Source organism: Phaseolus vulgaris, chromosome 11 (assembly GCF_000499845.2).
Source record: "Phaseolus vulgaris cultivar G19833 chromosome 11, P. vulgaris v2.0, whole genome shotgun sequence".
Lineage (NCBI taxonomy): Eukaryota > Viridiplantae > Streptophyta > Magnoliopsida > Fabales > Fabaceae > Phaseolus > Phaseolus vulgaris.
Window position 1 is genome coordinate 1,160,751 of NC_023749.2, and position 18,361 is coordinate 1,179,111.

Here is an 18,361-nt window from a genome sequence, read left to right on the forward strand (position 1 = left end):
ATGTTTCTTTTCCATGTTTGGTGTTATTCCATCTTTTAGCTGTTAGTTGAAACATGTTAATGATATTTTAATTCTCAAGTGCAGTTGAAAAAGTCCAACCAAACCAACATTTAAAATTGATACTTTTCAAATAGCTTGTTGCTTTAGATATTTTTAAATGAACGACCTTCAAATTTGTCCGCAGGTTGGCTGCACCTGCATTACTTTCAAGTTTTATATTTGTTGCTTAAATTGATTGCTTCATTTCTTTCACATGGCTCGCAGACTTGCATAATTCCTCTTCCTCTCTCAAAAAGCAAAGGTTGATCCAATACAAGCATCTTTTGAATATATTATGCATAACAAATAGATGCTCCCTCATACATGCAGTTAACATCATATGGGTGTTTCTCTTGAACATGGATACAATATACTGTTTTTCTATGTGTGGTCCAAACCCAGCGAACAAAATCTTGCTTCAGGAGAGATAAAGAAATTAGGTTATCTGGCTTGCTGGCTAGTGAATGGTGGCTTTTGGGACAATTTAAAGGAATGACTTGGCCTGGTTTTAAGATTTTTCGTGGTCCAACCAGATAAACATCGCTGCTTTTACTTTCTTTTTACCAAATGGACGGTGGAAGAGCATAAAAAACACTCCAAATTAGGCACAAAGGACCACTCTCTAGTTAAAGTCAATGTCTTCAGAATATCACACACTCTTCAATTACTTCTGCTGAAACAGAATTGTGGGAATATTTTATAGTATCTAGGAACTTATACCAGTATTATTACCATATAAAAACAAACCAGCTGAGTAAATTGCGTGTGTATATTTTGAAAGAATCAGAAAACTACATATAGTTTATTTGGCTACTGCTATTGGTTTTCATTTCATAGTCTTTTCCCCCTTTTCTTATTTAATGCCAGTTGCTGGTTTCCATGAATGAATATCACTTGTTTAAGAAACATTTTTTTCTATCAGGTAGTTGTTTTGAATACTGGCCTTGATCTACAAATAGAAAACTAGAAATAGATAGTTTTTACACATACATTTTTAAATATCTTTTAGTTTCTGTAATGTTAAATGATAGAAGCTAAAATAAAGTATAAAGTGTATTGTATAGACTAAAATATAAATACTGTACATCAAATAAGTAATTATTAAAAGGTAAAAGTATAGAACATTTTCTACACTGTATTCTGGTACTACTTGGGCAGTGATATTTGTCTCCACTAACAAATAAGAAGCAGAAGAGTATTCTGATTTAGATATCATAGATTCTAAGACATGATCCCTTGACTCAAACAATAACATAATTGTTTGTCACCAGAATCTTTTGTCTTTTTTCTATTCTTAATCCGTAGTTGTTTGTTTGGTGGTGGTGGTTGCATTTGTTTTGGCTGCTGAAGAGCTCATAAGATATTTGGAGACCTTAATCTCTTTAACCTGCGAATCATTGTAACAAACTGCAATGTTCTGCTGTCCTTTTCCTAATGCTAATTACTAACAAAAAGGTTATGTCTATTTAGCTTCGAATGGATGCAGCATTCATCATGCTACTGACAAAAAAATATAATTTATTTCCATTGATTGAATCCTTTATTTAGCTTCCAACAATGGATGCAGCATTCATCATGCTACTACTGACAAAAGAACATAAATTATTTCCATTGATTGAATCCTTTATAGTTACAATTGTATACAAATATAAAAGTGGATTTAAAATAAAGAAAAGAAAATTATAACCACACCACTCCACTATGTCCCCTAATTTCTTCACCAAGAAAACAACAAAAAATAAACCACCCTAGCATTCTACAATCAGCTCAAAAATGTATGAAATTGACACCAATGGCAAACCGAAAAGCAAAACAGCAACTCCAAGAAACAAACAAAATCTTCAGTTTTCTTTCCCCTTCTCCTAGCAAACAGTAACTCTTTCATTTCAGTCTATCTGCAACCTAGAACAAATTCAAAGGAGAAAATTAATCAAGAAGGAAGCACTGCAGACACTGTTAAAATAGATCGTGTGCTTCATCACTCATGTTCTTTCATGCTAGCATGGGAGGATGGACTTGTTCTCTGTGCCAAATTGTGTACATCTGTTATCCTCCACTTCTGCATCATTATACCTTGGAACCCACCAAACTCTCACACTTTTATCAAGGCTTCCACTGTACAATAAAAAACCACCACCAATCCTACTAGAAGAAGCTTGCAAACACTTCACAGGCCCTTCATGGCCACTTATGACACCAACTTTACAAAGCTTACCAAAAGCTTCTCTCCTCCAAATCCCTATGCTTTTATCCGCTGAACCACTGCACAAAAACTCCCCCATTAGACACATGCACAACACAGCCATGTCATGTGCCTTGGACTCAGAAACCAGCTTCCAACTCTCAGAAACCCCATTCCCCTCCCACCCCATCACAAACCCATCGGATCCTCCTCCGTAAACCCACTTCCCATCCTCAGAAACAACAACAGCATTAAAAGAAACATCCTTATGACCCTCCAAAACCCCCTTCAAACAATGTTCCTCCTTCCCCTCTTTTCTCCCCCAAGCCTTAATCTTTCCATCGGCAGAAGCAGAATACACCACCCCTTTACACGCCACCAACCCATTGATCGCATCATCATGAGCCTTAACTGACTCCAAACACTTCAAATCCGAGAGCCTCCACACCTTCAGAGTCTTATCCCACGACCCAGAGTAAATCAACCCATTATGAACCGTCAAGCAAGAAATGCTATCCGCATGCTCAATCCACAAACGCTTGTGGTGCCTCCGAGTTTGGACATAGTTCCTCTGCTTCATGAACTTCCCCAAATAGTCCTTGGTCGTGGGAAGAGAATCAACAAGCTTGAACACGTTCTCCGAGCTTCTGGACACCTTCCAAACACGGATCCTGCTATCTTGATGTGCCGTGAAAACCTTGTTGCCAACCGTCGCAAGTGCTTTCACCGACCCTTCTCCTTGCCCGAACTTCGCAAAGAGCCTCAAGTCCGGTTGCTGCCAGACTATGATATCCTTACCCTGAGATGCACTCAGGATGAACTCACCGCACAGGGCCAAAGATGAAACAGAACCCACATGGCCGGAGAGAACTGCGAGTGACCGGTGAGAATTAAAAAAAGCAGAAACAACGATGGGTATGCGTTGGGAACAAAAGGGGCTGTCATCGTTCTCACTGCTGATGCTGCTGCTACTGCAACTGCTACAGCTGGTTGATGTTGAACTTGGGTTCGTCCAAAGTTTGGATTTTGAATTCATTGGAGCCGAAAGTTGGGTTTGGGTAAGGAGGGAATTCATTGAAGCCAATAAAACGGCTGAAAGGAGGAGCGTTGTGATGAAAACAGAACAAAAAAAAACAGAGGAATTATAGAAAGAACAGAACAAAACAGAGAGAGAGAGAGTGGTTCCTTGTTGAAGAGGGAAGTGTTATGTTTTTTGAGGTTAATAATTGTGTTGTGTTGTGTTAACGGCTACATTGACTATGAGCAACAATCACCCTTTTGTAACGCACTCTTGCATGTTTTTTAGCTGTTTTCCTTTTTCTGAAATCTTTTATTCCACCAATAATCATCTGCCACGTGGAAAACCCCAAAAGGGTCTTTCTTTCCAATTAAGGATTTCAGCATCTCTTCAGTTCAGGTTTTCCATTTCTATGACTTGTCTTCTGTTCTCAAAATTGGTTCAGTCTTTAATAAATATTAGGTTTAATTGCTTTTTGATGGTGTTTCATGCATCATAACTGTGTGATTTTAGTTTTTTAGGTTCTAATTATATTTATATTTCTTTAATATATTAGTTGTGTTAATTTTATTACATAAGGAATTTCAATTGATGAAAATAAATTAAAATTATACCATTACAATATTTAAAAAACTTAATTGGTGTCATTGCATAAGATATTTTAAGATACTTGAATAACACAACTAAAAATCAAGAAGTTAAAATGGTGTGACTATGTTGATGATAAAAAAAAATTAAGGTTAAATATTGATTGTAATATTTCACTATTGGACTTACATGTATAAATAAAGATTATTATATGTAGGAACAATTAAATTATAGTTGATTGGTGAAAAAACATTGTTGTTTATATTTAATGGTTTTTAAGAAATTAAAGGATATTGTGTTATTTTTATTAAAATGCTTAATTTATTATTACATTAAATAATTAAATAAAACTACCATGATATTTTAATAAAAAATTTACTTAAATTTAAAAATTTAGATTTTCACTTCTATGATTATATTTGTAAAAACTTGACCAAAATTCATTTAAAAAATATTTTGGTTTTCGAGGAGTGTTGTCTATTGAAAATTGAACTAACATGAAAAACATACTTTCCTAATCTTATATTTTCGAAAAATTATAAATTTCTATTTTTCCAAAAAAACTTATAATTGCAAAATTATTTGCAGTCTCGACTAATTAAAATCATCTTAAATATGAACTTTAAATTAATGATTATAAAATACTTTTAATAAATAATATTAAGTAATAATGTATTTCTTCTCAGTCTTCTGTTTATCTATCCGTTTATTTTCCTCTGTTTACAAATTCCAAGTAAAATAGCTTAGAATTATTATACTAAGTCACGTCCCTTTCATATGAAAAAAAATTGCAAATATCTGTTTAGTTCATAAAACTATGGAAGTTATCTGTATTTTTATATTAATTATAATAAAGTTCACTTTATAAATTAAAAATAATAATTTTTATTATTAATAAAAATCTATAAATTGATACTAATTATTAACTATACTTACTATTTTATATTCTAAATTAGTTTTTATTTAATTTTTTATAGACTAATTTAAAAACTAAAATTTTAATAATTAAAATTTTAATAACTAATTTAAATACTAATTTATAAATATTTTATAAAATTTTATTAATAATAAAAATTACTTTATATACTAATAATTTTTTAATTTTTAAAATAATATCTAATTTAGTTAATAATTAAATATTTTTAATCTCTAAATTTAATTATTATATAGTGATTTTCTTCTAGTGTTATACGTTTATGTCTAAATCAACCAAGAAAAGTTAATCCAATTAGTATAAATGCTAAAATAATGAAATTGCAAAGAAAAGAAAATGTTTGAACAATTATAGTTGAAAGGAGATAGGAAGAGCGTATGTAAGAGAAAGAGAGATAGTTAATGTGATTGGTAGAGAGTAACACTTTTCTTGTTGTTAGCTCACAAGAATCATCTCAACTGAACTCAATATGTTTATTTATTATTTCATCACAGAGAACATGAAAGAAAGAGAAAAGATGCAAATTTTTCAACTTTTATCTTCATAAATAGATTTTCTTAGTTTATTTTTTATGCACAGTAAATATGAATAAATAAAAATTACAATAGTTAGAACTTATAAACAACTTAACATACAAATTATCAAATTTAGTTTACTCCATATTATTTCGCATTATAAAATCTAGGTTAAATATATTTTCATTCATATAATTTATTGAAAAATTAGTTTTTTTTTTTTTTTAAATATTAGACATTCTAGATACTTGTAATAAGAAACAGATTTTGAGTAAACTATGATAAACAGATTTTCAGTAAACTATGATATTAAAATATTTTATACTGAATTATCGTTATTATAAATATTGAGGAGGGGCTCGTGTCTGATTAGCTAGTTGGTGAGGAAATAGCTTATCAATGATCAGTAGTTGTCCGAGAGGATGATCAGCCACACTGGACTGAGACGATCCAGTGTAAAATTGAAAATTTATTTGTTACGTGAAACAAATAACTAGTAACACTAATAAAAATATATTTTAATAATTTTTTATATATAGTATAAAAAGTCTAAAATTTGAACTAAAAATAAAAAAAAAATTCGCATTATAATATAAAAAAAAAACATATTTAATTTTAAAATCTAATTAATTTGTTTGTAGATTTTTTTGTCTCTTTTACTTGAAGATTGTATTTTCCTCTCTCCGTTGTAGAAAGAGTAATTAACAAACAATTGATTGAAAGTGGTAGGCTGCAAACACATGTAACCACTAGTTTAATCTTCCATCATTACCACCTTTCTCTTTTACAACAGAACACTGTGATTCCCAATAAATGGGGGAAGAAATTGCATGAAAAAATATCCTAAAATATCTTCACATAACATAACCCTTTAAAAAGTTCGAAAGAAAAGTTTCTTACTTCTATTAAATTATGGTCACTGTATATGCTGCTAATTGATGTCTGATTAAACAAATCCTAGTTTGTAATATTGTTTTATATGCAAGTGGGTAGGTGTTTATACAATTTGCTTTAGGTTGAATGGTCATTCAACCCTCCTCCACCAAAAGAAAACTATAATTAATTGAATTTGCAAGTAACAACATGTGATTAATATATCCTCTAAACAAAGTTTATATATTGACAAAACTTTGTTACAGTCACTCAACCACTTTAAACAATAATATACATTGATTTGCTATGAAATTTGATTTGTTCATTGTTTCATCATACTAAGTTAATTACTTTTTCTTAATGTGTCGTTGATGGATCATTAGAAGCAATAATGCTTAAGTTTGTGCAGTAGGTGAGTTTGGTGAGCTGGTTTGGTATTTTAGCCAAGAAGAATTAATTTGCTCAAGGATTGAACTCAGTTATATCAGTAGTACATGAATGAGGTGTCAAGCATGCTTTTGATAAATGTTCAGGTACACCAAAGTCGGATATAGTTTATATATAGCTTAGGAGTTAGAGTCAAAGTTAAAATAGTTTATATACATCTTTCTTCCTTTTTTCACAAAAACGTCTTTTAAGAACAAAATTATAACGAACTTAAAAGTGGACAATACCTCAAATATAGTAATTGATCATAACGATGTTATCTCGAGAACTTACTTCACCAGAAACGTCTTCTAAGAATAAAACCGTGACGGAGTTTTGAGTTCAAAAACGGATAATATATCAAATGTAGTAATTCATCTTAAAGATGTTATCTCAATGTTCTTACCTGCAGAAGCTATCATTGTCAGAGGTTGTGACTTGTGACTTAAAGGAAGCTCCAATAGCTAGCTTTTGTGTTTACCTCTCAATACTTACAATTCAAGCTTATAGCAAGTTTTCTGCAACAAAAGGTTTAAAAGAAAAAGAGTAGGTAGTTTTAATCAAGATTAACTCAGAACTTGATGTAAAGTAGCATATTATGAGAGAACCAATGTCCTTTTGAATTTGCACTCAATGATTAATAACAAATTACACTTGAGGAAGATCCAAAGAACTGATTTGATTCAGATTCTGATACTAAAATAATGGCTCAGTGTGGAAGGAGATGCATTTGGACATTCCTTCCTGAAAACTTGAATATCTGCTTTAGCCAACATAGGAAATGTTTGCTTCTGATATATGGCACAACATCACTGGTTTATGCTGTGGAAAACTAGTTTTAAATTTAATGAACTGTTGGGTGATAGCCACCTGGTGGAGCAGTAACATTAAAGTAAAATAATTTAAGAGAAAGGGTCAGAAAAAAGTTGGAAAGTGCAGCATAGTTAATGTGATTTGGTAGAAAGCAACAATTCATGTTATTGTTGGCTCACATGAATCACATCAACACAATAAACTTGTCTTTGTTTGTCCTTTCTTACTTATAAACTATTATGAATTAAACCTGAGAGAGATAATAATCAGATAGGTGCTGCTAACTTCTCTTGCTTCTATTTTATTGTTTCATTCACAGGACCATGCAGGCTCTTCCATAGATCCATTGAATTGAAGTTGGTCGGCTATAAGCATTGCATTAACTAATCAAAGATTATCTTAAAGAAACAAGATCACACACAAAGGTTAAAATCCTTTATAGAATTAATATTGTCATCCATTAGTAGAAATTGCTATTAAAAAATGAATTAAGTCTAATCAACTGTTTCAGACAAGAGTATGAACGATCTCAAAATTCAGAGCATTCAGTGTATTCAAGAATAAGTGTACTCTTAGTCGAGTGTGTGACCCGACTCTCCCTTGTGACTTCTCTAATATATATACGCCTCTGCTGTATCTAACCTTGTTTTGACTTTCTTCCATAATAAATGTTCTTCTTTACTTATATGTTAACTTTACGAAACTCTTACTATTTATGCTCGGTGTGTGTAAAAACTTTTTAAAACGAGATTGACAGATGATTCTTCAACGTGTCACATCGGGCTTTGTCCATGACACTACATCAACCTTATAAAATTGACTTATAATATAAGATTTGCACTCACTTTTATATTAGAAAAAAATCTTTATTTCTAGTCCACGTAGAATCTTCAACAATTATCTAGGAAGCACATCCAAACATACACGAAATGAAGTGATTAATGCTGTAGTATAATCAAATTAAGCACATAAGAAAAATCCATGATAGATAAAGAGATTTGAATCCATATACACGTGATTATGCATTTTGAAAAAGGGCTAATTAAGGCCATGAATTTGAAAGTTGAAGTTGGGAAGACGATACAATAATCTTAAAATGGAGGAAATTGATTGAAAGATCCTATACATGGCCCAAGTGGAAGAAGAGGGTGGGTCCCTAATAAAGGAGGCGCGGAAAGTAAAAGCAATTTTATTCCCTTCTCATCTTACTCTTGCTTCTTCACTAAACAACCCCAAATTCATAAGCTAGTTTTTCATCACATTGTAATTTTTAAAAAATAATATTGAGTTTTCTTTTATTCTCTATATTCTATATTCATAAAACATATGGTAAATATGGTTTAATTAATTTGGTTGTTTATTCTTTTACCAGCGAAGGGGTTTATATAAAATGAGAAGGGTGTGTAAGAGTCACATGTAGAGAGGGAAGGATTTATAAATTTAATTTATGTACAATTCAGTTTATTTTGAACAAATAATCACTTACTTTTATCAACTTTTTAAAAAAATTATACAAAATGAATAATTACTCCTAGATCTAAGTTGACTTTTGGATTACTTAGTTCGAAATATATTTTTTAAGAAAATATGTTTTGGATTACTTAATTAAAAATATAAATTTGTATTATGAATTGACTAATCATAATATTTTATTAAATTTGAAAATAGGTTCTAAATTCTTTAATTTGAAAGGTAGATAAACATTTCAATTATTTCTAAATTGTATAATTTGGTGTCTGAATTACACAATCCAAAATATAAAAAAACACATCTCCATAACCAAACTTTCAAACATTTTAATAGAGAGTATTTTTGAAAGTATAAAACTTGGGGTATTGCAAGAACCTATGAAGGTAGGAAGAAATAAACCTTTTATCTGTTTGCATTTCTTTCTTGATCCACAAGGCTGTGTTTTGGTGCTACTATACAAAGAAAAAAATTGCTTTGGACTAAAATTATTAGGGTGTTTCTTCCTGCACCCCCAACAACTTTTTTCCTGCACCCCATTAATTTTGAAAAAAATTGTTTTACCCTTTGTAAAAATGATTTGGATTATTTTTTTAAATATTTCTAGAACATACTTTTTGAAATTCATGAAGTATATTTTCAGAAAACATTTCTTGGAACAAAATTTCTAGAATAATATTTCCAAAACATATAATATACGTTCTGGAATGTGTTTTTCAGAATAAATTTTCCAGAGTATGTTCCAGAAAAAAACCTTATAATGACAAATTAAAAGAAACATTTTCGTTATTTTACCTAATTGATGAAATGTAGGAAAAAATTATTATGTGACCAAAAGAATAATAAAATAAAGAGCTAATGAATCAAGTTAATTCAAATTGGTGACAAAAAAACACAAAGTAAATTCATATTGAATAATGTTTATTTGACTTTAAATGTTTGTTTTTTTTTTTGGTGATTAATATGGGGCTCAATAATATACTTCCTCTGAGAATTTTCACATAAAAAGTTCCATCCTCTTTGCAGTATCAATGATGAATCATCCCCTAGTAACTAATGGAGGCACTTAAGACTACTCCTAGCATTGCTCAATGTTCATTATCAGCAAGGAAGAAACAATAAAAGCAAGTTTGACATGCTTGCAATTTTTTATTATGAAATATGATTATATGATATCCATTTTAGTACATGATTTCATTGCCTCTAATGCTTACAATGATTACACCCTTTCTTATATATAAGCTGTGTAAGATTAAAATCATATACAAGTGAAGAATTGTTCCTATATCTCCTTTCTCTTTCAAGAACTTCTGTGAGTATTTTTCTCTGTATAGTCTCTATCTGTGATGTACCTTTCACTTATGTATCCTCTTTTTTTGTTGATATAGCTGTCACTTTGTAATTTGGAAACTGTCCTTAACTTCTTTTGTACTCGAGACGACAAACTACAATGAAATAGATAATAGTCAATATACTTTGTATTTAATATGCTTCTTCAAAATGCTTAAAATAAAATAAAATTAGAGGTATGAAGGCTTCTAGAGACACCAAATCAGAACTGAAAATATATGAAACAAGGAATGGTAATTTTATTTCATTCGCAGCTTTAGTATCAAGGTGCTTTGTTGCTGACTAGAGCATGTTTGTCAAGAAAACAGAAGGTTTTGATCTTTTCTATCTCGTAAGAGAAATGATATATTGACAATTTTCTCGTTATAGAATCTCTGATTATGATATGAAGAAAGAGTTGAAATTTTAGACAGAGAAATGGAATTGAATGCTCGAACATATTGTTAATATATCATTTCTCAATAAGAAAACACAATGCATAGAAAAGAATCCACAAATAAATACTTGATCAATATATAGGAATGGGTTAAGAAAAAAATAAACTCTATTTATTTCCTGTGACTATGGAAGCGAGTGAAAGTAGAATACAAGCATGTAAACACTAACCTCCACGCTTAAGTTCTTCCTTGTAGCATGTGCTCTTAGATAACCAAATTCCACAATCCTTTTCAGGCTCCAGATCTCCACCTATAGATGTAAGAAAACATAAAATGTGATTGTTCTTGCATGGAGAGAAGAAAAAAAGACTATAAAGAAGGGATAGTTACATTGTTTGAGAAGTTGTCCAAGGTGAAGCCACCCATGCCAATAACAACTTGCACAGGAGCACTGTAATTTCGGCCATCATATGTATCCACCCCATTTTCATCTTTTCTAGGCATGGCTTTACATTTATGTTGAAACACCGAACAAGTTCTCTCATAATTATGTACATGGCCGAAAAGAGCCAAGTCAACCTATTTCGTTTTCACATTGCAGTCAATTATCACAAACATGTCAATGAACTGCACACAATATCTAAGGAACTTGATTTTCTAACCTTATTTTGAAGTAGCAAGGCCTCCACAGCATCATTAAACTTGCTTTCAGAAGCTAAAAATCCATGGTGAGAGGTGTACATCTGTCTATGTCTGCACATTAAATGTCATGCATCATATGCTTGATAGAGATTAGATCCAATGATGTTGTGAATTTGGCAAGCAAATCGTTAAAAATGTGCACAACTCACTTACCCAATGAAGATTAGCCAAGGAGTTTTCTGTCGATTAACTGATGCCATGTCCTTTTGCATCCACTTATACTGAAGTAGGTGAAGTTACACATTACATTACTATGTAACTATTCAATTGAAGTATAAATATAAGAAACAGAACAATAACTTCCCTCACTTTACCTGCTCAGAAGTCTTTGACCAGTCATGCTCAGTTGATATTACTGTGAAATGAACACTTCCCTGCTCAATAGAGTACCAAGGCTTATCTTTTGCTGAAGTTGGCATTGGGAAATATGTTTCATAAGGTACTCCACATTCCCCACCAGAGTCAGGAGTAACATATACTGAACCAGAATTTACGTAATCCCTGAAAACAATAAGTTTAGACATGATACTCTATAACTTTTACAGGAAATGATTTTGTGGGAACTTTTGTATGAACTCTTCAAGTAATGTGGATGAAATACCTCTCATGATTCCCTATTGCTGTCATATAAGAAAGCCTGGAAGCTACTGGGTTGATAAGGTTAAGGAAGAAATCCCATTCTGCTAGAAAACCTGTTGCATAGCTTATGTCTCCAATGTGAAACACTGAATTTACTTTGTTGGAACTTACATCTGTTTCTATAGCTTTAATCACTGAAAGAGCTCCAGGCTGCTTGAAAAACAAGACAAGAAGTGGTCAGTACAAAATACCAAAACCTGTCACCAGTAGCAAAATACCAAACTTAGTGTGCTTCTCATATGCATATCATAAATGATAAAATGTTTGAAGTAGCAGTTTACCTGAATGTAGTGCTCTTTGGAAGCATCAAGAGGAGTTTTTCCCATATCACCAAATGCAATGAATCTGAGCTCATCCGATCCTCCAGCTGGTGGGGTTGAGAACTGGTTTTGTTTACTCCAACCAACCGAGTCACTGGACCATAAGCAGAAGCAAAATTAGCTTTTCTAATGGGTTAAATCTCAATTCTTGAGGGTCAAGTGTGAATTAGAATTCTTTACTATAAATTTATTCCATAAAGTTAATACCTTCCATATTTGTAAGAGAAGGCGCTGGAAGGCTTTAGTCCTGTCATTAGTGCTGAATGGATGTATCCCGGATCATGCCATCCGAAATCCTTAGCAGGACTTGGCAATGCTGAACCTGTCAAATGTAACTAACAGTAGGTGACAAAACCATTCTAAACCGATTACAAATGTTTTGTCAATACTCCTATCAAAATTATTAGTAGAAATAAGAAAGTTGAACAAAATATAAAAAATCTATCAGGTTTCCTTATATCACCTTCAATCCAAAAGCTAAAGTTTAAGATAATAAGTTTATGAATCTTTTGTTTAACTTTTTCACATCTACTTACTTATAGTGTGACTTAGACTATGTATACTTATTTATGAGTAAGGAAACTAAAGTAAAGCTATTACTTACTACACATATCAGCTTGTGAAAAGGTAGAGACTGTTGAAGTGACTGCTTTTCCATTTGCATATTGGATTTGCTGAGGCTCCTTGTCTCCACTGACCCATGTTAATCTCATCTGCAGGTCCAAATCATATTTGAGAATAAAGGACAGAGAATATTTGAAGCAGAAAAAGTAATTTGGTACTCACTGATGTTCCGGTTGAATCTGTGCTGGATAGATGTCCATAGAGTGGCTGCTTGGGATTAGCAAAACTCACGGGCGTGGACCTTCCCACAAGACAGGGTTTCAGGAATCCATTAGAGAAGAACACGAACTCAATATCACTTCTGATGTTGATAACATGAAACTTTATTGAACCGCTGCACGTTGAGATAACGCATTTCCCATTTTCATATTTCTTGCATTCTTTGTTTTTGCAACCGAGGTAGCTTGGATCATTGATCATGTACTGTGCCTGCATCAGAAGAAGGAATATTATGAAACGTATTTTAAATCTAACTCAACCTTAAGCTATTTTATTAGGTGAGATTTGCACCCACTTTATATACTATAAAATGCTTAATCTCCAACACACACCCCTCCACACCGAGAGTAACAGCTCGTACGTGGAACAACATATTATAGGTGGTCTGACAATGATTTAAATAACCTAATAAGTCCAACAAACACTCACAATGATATGTTTAAAATGTTGTTCCATATTATAAAGTAAACATTAAGTCTAACACTTTATAAGGATTTAGTTAAACTTAAAATTTACATCAAAATTCGTAACATATTATAATTGATTAATAAATTACAAAATCTTTTGATTTTCATATAATTAATACCCAAACCTCATTTTCAGTGGATTAATCATTAATGATGTTAGAAACTTTCATGTTCATTATTAAGGATCCACTCACTATGCTTCAAATTTTCAGCTTGTAGTTTTCAATATTGTTCAATTTTTCTGCTTTTGGACTATCCGTCAAAAGCATATTAGCAAAACATACATCACAATATTAATACAAAAAAAAGGAAAAAAAAAGAAATGAACACATTTATTTTATATGTAGTGCTAAAAATCTCCGATTCCGTGTTTATAATTATTAACGACACTTGCAGGGAGACAAGATAATCATCAGGAGCAAGCATAATATATTATTAACGAATAAGAATATGCCTTTATTCCTTCCTCACCAAAAATAAATAAATTAACCAAATGCGTAAATCTTGTGAGAAAAAAAAGATAACACGAATTTTTAATTTTTAGCTGCAAAATAACAATAACAGATTGCGTGAACGTAATGTCACTTAATGCTTTCAATATCGCACAATTAATTGTAGCATCTTGTAATTTTTTCTTTCCATTTCCTATCTTATCAATTATGAAATATTTCAAATTTAACATTTTTTGTATAAACTTTAAAGTATCTTATATAAAAAAATCCATCATAAATACTCAAATCATTAGGGAAAAAACAAGGCTTTGAATAAAAACTGATAAAAAGGTCAATCTTGTTAAATTTTAAAAATAAAAATATTACTTGTATAACAAATTTCAAAACAAAAGAGAGAAATGGAGAAAAAAAAGGAGAGGATAAGAAATGAGATATAATTAACGATGTGATGAAAAGAAATAAAAAAAAGACAAAAGTATAAACTTTTTTTTTCTGACAAAAGAATCTTTAGATGTTTCTTCCTTAGATTTGATCATTTGAAACATTCTGGGATTTAATCCAAGGAAAAATGTTTTTTTCCAATATTTGTGTGAATGTAAACACAGTGCATCATGTGAGGAATCAAATACAAACATTATTTATTTCCAAATCCATATCACTGTTTTTTTTTTTATGTATTGCGTTAACACGATTTATTAAAATGTGATACTGAAATTGTGAAAGAAACAAGCCATGGAAGAGGACAAAGCAACCACGTTATGAAATCTTTAAGAAACGTCCAAGTTATGTTGATGAACACTGAAAAAAAAAGGTACACGTGGACACTGTTGCACACCATTCCGATATGAAAACAAAGATGATATTTTCATTAAAAATATGAAAGAACCCCTTTACCACTCATTTTAATAATATAATAATACATACTAGTATTTTAAGTTTAAAAATTAAAGAAAATATTAATTTATTGGTTGCTTTTTTTATTTTATTTGGAGGGCGTTAAAATATCACCTGCCATATAAAAAAAACATCTTTATTTTAGTATCATATCAATAAGTAAATTTTATAAGACTTATGATTTAAACTTTTCTTTTATGAAAGTATGTTAATATGAAATTTAAAATTATAAATCTTAAATAAGACTCTGAATTATTAAAAAAATTAATACATGTGAATCTAATAAATTCTTCCAAAATAACAAGGACATTTTAAAAATAATTTGAAAAAAATAAAATTAAGACCTTACGTTATAACATTTTTACAATGGAGACAATCTTATAAGGCTTTTCGGGTGAAACATAGACATAGTATAAAATTTTCAACAAAGACTTTTCAACTTTTACAATGGAGATGACATAAAATTTTAAATTTTAAATTTTAAAATCTTGGATTATGATAATAAAAAGTAATGTTACTTCCAACTAAAAAGATATTATTAAATTAGAATCTTTGAACCTTTTATATATAAATAAAAATTATCATGAAACTTAAAAAAAAAATTAAGAATTCATGAACTTTTTCAGTCTGAACATAGGTATCAAGTTGGAGTTGTGTATTTGCCACTTCACACACACAGTGTAAAAAAGTCAAACTAAATTTTTCAGAAAGCAACAAAGTCTCTGTGCATGATTTGTGGTACGTGGCGAAGACAAAAAAAAATGCCAGTTTCATGACATTAATGAATAGTGGGAGGGAATTGACAATTTTTCAAAAATATTTCATTTATGAATATGATTTCAACAATTTTTTTGTCTCTCATTTGGTCTTTAGTTAACCAACAAAGATGTTTCACTCATGATAATGTTATTATTTCCATATCTTTACATTGATGATGCTAATTACGTTTGTGTCAACTGATATTCCCACAAATCATCTATATGAATGTTTTTTTTTTATCAAATAGGGAATAACATTAACTACACGAAATCTTTTAGGAAATAACAAGGTTTTTATTAAATTATGCAGGAATCATGATTGTTCATAAAAATGAAAACAGTAATGTAATGTAATGGCAATGAAGGGAGAAGAACTAGTTGAAGATAAGGTGGTTGAAAAGGGATACCAAAGTATTTATAATTTGCCAAACAAACATGTTTATACCCAACCAAGATAATAGGTGTGGCATTTATGAGTCTTGCTGTGAACATTGAATGAATGCAGTGTTTGTTTGGTTATGGAGCACTAAAATAATATAAAGGAAAATGGAGAAAGAAAAGTCAAATAGTAAGTTTATGTGTAGATGATGAATGTACCTTGACAGGGTAGTGGCATAACAGAGGAAGTTTGGCCGTATCACCAGTTTGTAGATAGAAGAACTCATTCAGAACACAAGATTTCACACTGTTCATCACCAATGAGACAAAACCAAATTCTTGTTACTGGAATTAACATAGACAATAAATAATAGTAATGATAATGATGATGAACACCAAGGTTACAACTCCATTATCATTATTATCTATACATATAAAAACTATAACTAATCACATGAATCAATTCTTACTCAGAATTTGAAGGTGAGATCATAGCAACCCAATCGGAGTCTGAAGGATTGGAAACGCCTGTGACTGTAACTGTCACAAACTCGTCATCTGATAGACTTGAATTTGAGATGACATTGACTTTGAGGAAGGGATTTGAAGCAGAGCAATCGCTCAAAATTCGTCTGTTTATCAATCTGAATTCTGATAGTGCTGTGAAATTGCGGTGCAGGACTGTGGTGTTGGTAACCACGAAGTCCAGAAGTGAGGGAGTGAGAGTTTCAGAGGTTGAACAACTAAGGCTAAGGAAAAAAACCAGTAAAATGGATGCATGTTTGAGAACCCAATTGCAAGATTCCATTGAAGAAGAACAATTGAAGGCACAAATCTGCAAGTTTCCTTTCCAAGAAAGAAAATAAGATCTTGGGTCTGGGTTCGTCAGAACTTTCCCTCTCACATGCACTCGCCTTTCACTGTTCTCTCTTCTTTTCCCAAACGTAATTGCTGTGAATGATAACAGTTGCTTCTCTTCTCTTCTCTCTCTGTCTGCTTAAACAGAGGATGAGCTTCTCGTGTGGGTTTCAATGCTGGAGTGACAGAGGCACCGTTGCAGCACTTCTTGAATACAGCAAAACTTTAACAAAGCAATTTCTCAAACACATCATCTACGGATTGTTCCCACTCTCCATGGATACAACTCCAAAAGCCTCTCACCTGGGCCACAAAGATTAGACAAAAACTAAGCCAAAAAGAGAAAATCTTTCAAAATGCCCCATGAAGGCAACATACATGCACGCATAGTAAGGAAAATCCATTTCAAGATGTACATAAATGCATAAAACTCTTGAAATTTTGGCAGAAACTTACATGAATAGCGTTATACTGATATGCCAATGAACAGAAAGAGAACAGAAAAAAGTGGTGGAGATTATTGTGAATTGAATAGAGAGAATGAAGAAAGTAAGGTGAAAAGGAGGGAAATGTGAGAATTGAGTTTCGTTGATAATGAGGAATGTTGTTATTTATAAGGAAAATCTGAGAATTTGTTTGGCTTGTGAATGTGGTTAATTATGGTAATTAGTTAGATGATAGTGATATCTGCTTCATTATGAGCATTTATTAGCATACTACGGTTAGGAAAGAACGTGGTGATTCGTTCGAGGATACAAGAGTTTTGATTCCTCAGTGGATGTTTGGTTTCGTTGCTAATGATGTTTTCCTTCTTTTTATCCATTTTCATGCATACTAATCAGGTATCATTGTATCTTAGGTTCTGCTGTTTGCCCTTTCACTACTGTTTCTTTTTTCTGTTATTAAAAGTTCGGTGGTTTAGATCTCTTCATATCAGGTATTTATTGACGTGTTTAAAATAAAAAATTAAGTAATATGTTCTTAATAATTATCGTGATTCACATGTTAATTTTGCAATCCAACAATAATGGAGTCTATCATAACAGTGTAAATAGACGTTGTATTGATCGATACCAAACGAATCACTTTAAAGCTTTGTTACCAACCCATCGCGTCAAAGAACATTTCAATACACACTTAATAATTAACAGCAATGACAGTTACGATAACATTTAATGAGTCATACATATTCACCATTACAACAAGGATACATAATCAACATTATAAATAAACTCTTTACGGAAATGTTAGGTACGTTTTTAATCAGTTACACATATACATTATTTACACAAAATACTTACTTGATCGTTGAAGTACCTTCCTCAAGTTTCTCCGACTGAGCACTAGTATTTGAGGAAGGAGACCCAAAGAAGGAACAAGGAGATCACTGACATTTCAACAATTGTACAACCAGTTCTAGATATTATCTAAACCATTTTTACCTATACATAACAAATATATATTATTA

General features: G+C 31.4%; 2 protein-coding genes across 2 annotated transcripts; both read right to left on the bottom strand.

Annotated features, from left to right (window-relative positions):
- Window positions 1-1,624: 1,624 nt before the first annotated feature.
- On the bottom strand, window positions 1,625-3,487 carry LOC137830451 (protein JINGUBANG). The gene has a single exon (XM_068637792.1). It carries the CDS (start codon window positions 3,294-3,296, stop codon window positions 2,037-2,039), a length of 1,260 nt encoding a protein of 419 aa, XP_068493893.1. The 5' UTR covers window positions 3,297-3,487; the 3' UTR covers window positions 1,625-2,036.
- Window positions 3,488-9,969: 6,482 nt separating this feature from the next.
- On the bottom strand, window positions 9,970-17,805 carry LOC137823143 (probable inactive purple acid phosphatase 27). Its single transcript, XM_068628288.1, has 14 exons — window positions 17,350-17,805; window positions 16,506-17,196; window positions 16,255-16,342; window positions 13,030-13,296; window positions 12,848-12,956; window positions 12,451-12,565; window positions 12,205-12,337; window positions 11,886-12,073; window positions 11,599-11,785; window positions 11,438-11,505; window positions 11,245-11,335; window positions 10,973-11,161; window positions 10,812-10,892; window positions 9,970-10,300 (listed from the first exon to the last, which is right to left on the bottom strand). Exons 2-14 carry the CDS (start codon window positions 16,841-16,843, stop codon window positions 10,247-10,249), a joined length of 1,908 nt encoding a protein of 635 aa, XP_068484389.1. The 5' UTR covers window positions 16,844-17,196; window positions 17,350-17,805; the 3' UTR covers window positions 9,970-10,246.
- Between the last annotated feature and the right edge of the window lie 556 nt (window positions 17,806-18,361).

Coding starts and splice junctions, on each gene's coding strand:
- LOC137830451 (XM_068637792.1), bottom strand. CDS start 3,296: ATGAATTCCCTCCTTACCCAAACCCAACTTTCGGCTCCAATGAATTCA.
- LOC137823143 (XM_068628288.1), bottom strand. CDS start 16,843: ATGGAATCTTGCAATTGGGTTCTCAAACATGCATCCATTTTACTGGTT. Junction 13,297..16,254: donor TATGCCACTACCCTGTCAAG/GTACATTCATCA, acceptor CTTCTGATGCAG/GCACAGTACATGATCAATGA. Junction 11,786..11,885: donor GCAATAGGGAATCATGAGAG/GTATTTCATCCA, acceptor TATTGTTTTCAG/GGATTACGTAAATTCTGGTT.